The 937-nt window shown below is 59.3% G+C and overlaps 1 protein-coding gene across 1 annotated transcript in view; it reads right to left on the reverse strand.

Moving 5' to 3' along the window:
* The window catches only part of EIF3H (eukaryotic translation initiation factor 3 subunit H), a 119612-nt gene extending 119381 nt beyond the window's left edge, over positions 1–231 (reverse strand). The window contains exon 1 of the mRNA XM_019528090.1: positions 87–231. Within this exon, the coding sequence (XP_019383635.1) occupies positions 87–194 (108 nt within the window). The 5' untranslated portion in view covers positions 195–231. The remainder of the gene's footprint in view (positions 1–86) is intronic.
* Positions 232–937: the final 706 nt, after the last annotated feature.

A 937-nucleotide genomic window follows, 5' to 3' on the forward strand; every position in this document is an offset into this window, starting at 1 on the left:
GGGAGGCTGCAGTGCGCGCGGAGCTGCCCACGAGGCTCCCACGCGGCCGCCGCCCGCGGCAGCCCGCCCTGGCCCCACGCACGCACCAGCCCGTCGATCTGCACTTGCTTGACGGCCGCATCCCCCGGCGCTGCCTTGCCCTTGGCTTTGGCGACCGCAGAACCGGCACCAGCCGCTTCTTTGCGAGACGCCATCCTCCTGAGCCGGCCGGAAAAAGAAAAGGGAAGCACCGGAAGCGAGGAGGGGCGGCCGGATGTGACGCCGCCAAATGCGCTCCGGGCGGAAACCTGGGAGCGAGGACAAAGAGCGCATGCGTACGGAGGCTTCGTTCTTGTGTGAGTGTCGGCAGCGCATGCACCGGAGTGACTACCTCCTTCCAGCCTGCAGCACGTGGGGGGCTGTGCTGCTGCCCTGTGTAACGGAGAAGGGCTCCGCTGGGCGGGGTGCGTGGGGTCCCTGCGCAGCCGAAGTCAGTTCCTCCAAACTTAGGGGTGTGCTAGGAGGTGACCCACGTATCTACTCACATCATAGCGCCTGGCCTTTCAACGCCTGTCTAACTTTATCCCAACTACATGGTTAATCTAATAAAAGTTATGGCCCTAAGACATCTTTGGCTTTCATCACCCTCATTATATTATCATTTCTGCTGTATCCAGCCTGCTACATCCAGAAAGCCACAGAGGATCTTAACAGTAACTGACAAGCAACAGAAGATGCTCCGCATCTAGGGAACGCTGCTCCAGGACACCTGCTCCTGCTCCCCTGCCCCTGCCCCTCCAGAGAAAAACCCCTGGAAAATCCCAGCCCCATCCCGTTTGCATTTAGGTATAAGTAGGGTGATTGTACATCCTAGATTGGCAGGGACAGTCCTGGATTTCAGAGGCCAAACCTGGCCAGCTGAACATCTTGGGTGCAGAGCACAAGCTGGAGCAGTAGA

The sequence above is a fragment of the Gavialis gangeticus genome, unplaced genomic scaffold (assembly GCF_001723915.1).
Source record: "Gavialis gangeticus isolate Ggan-Ray unplaced genomic scaffold, GavGan_comp1, whole genome shotgun sequence".
NCBI classification, from domain to species: Eukaryota; Metazoa; Chordata; order Crocodylia; family Gavialidae; genus Gavialis; species Gavialis gangeticus.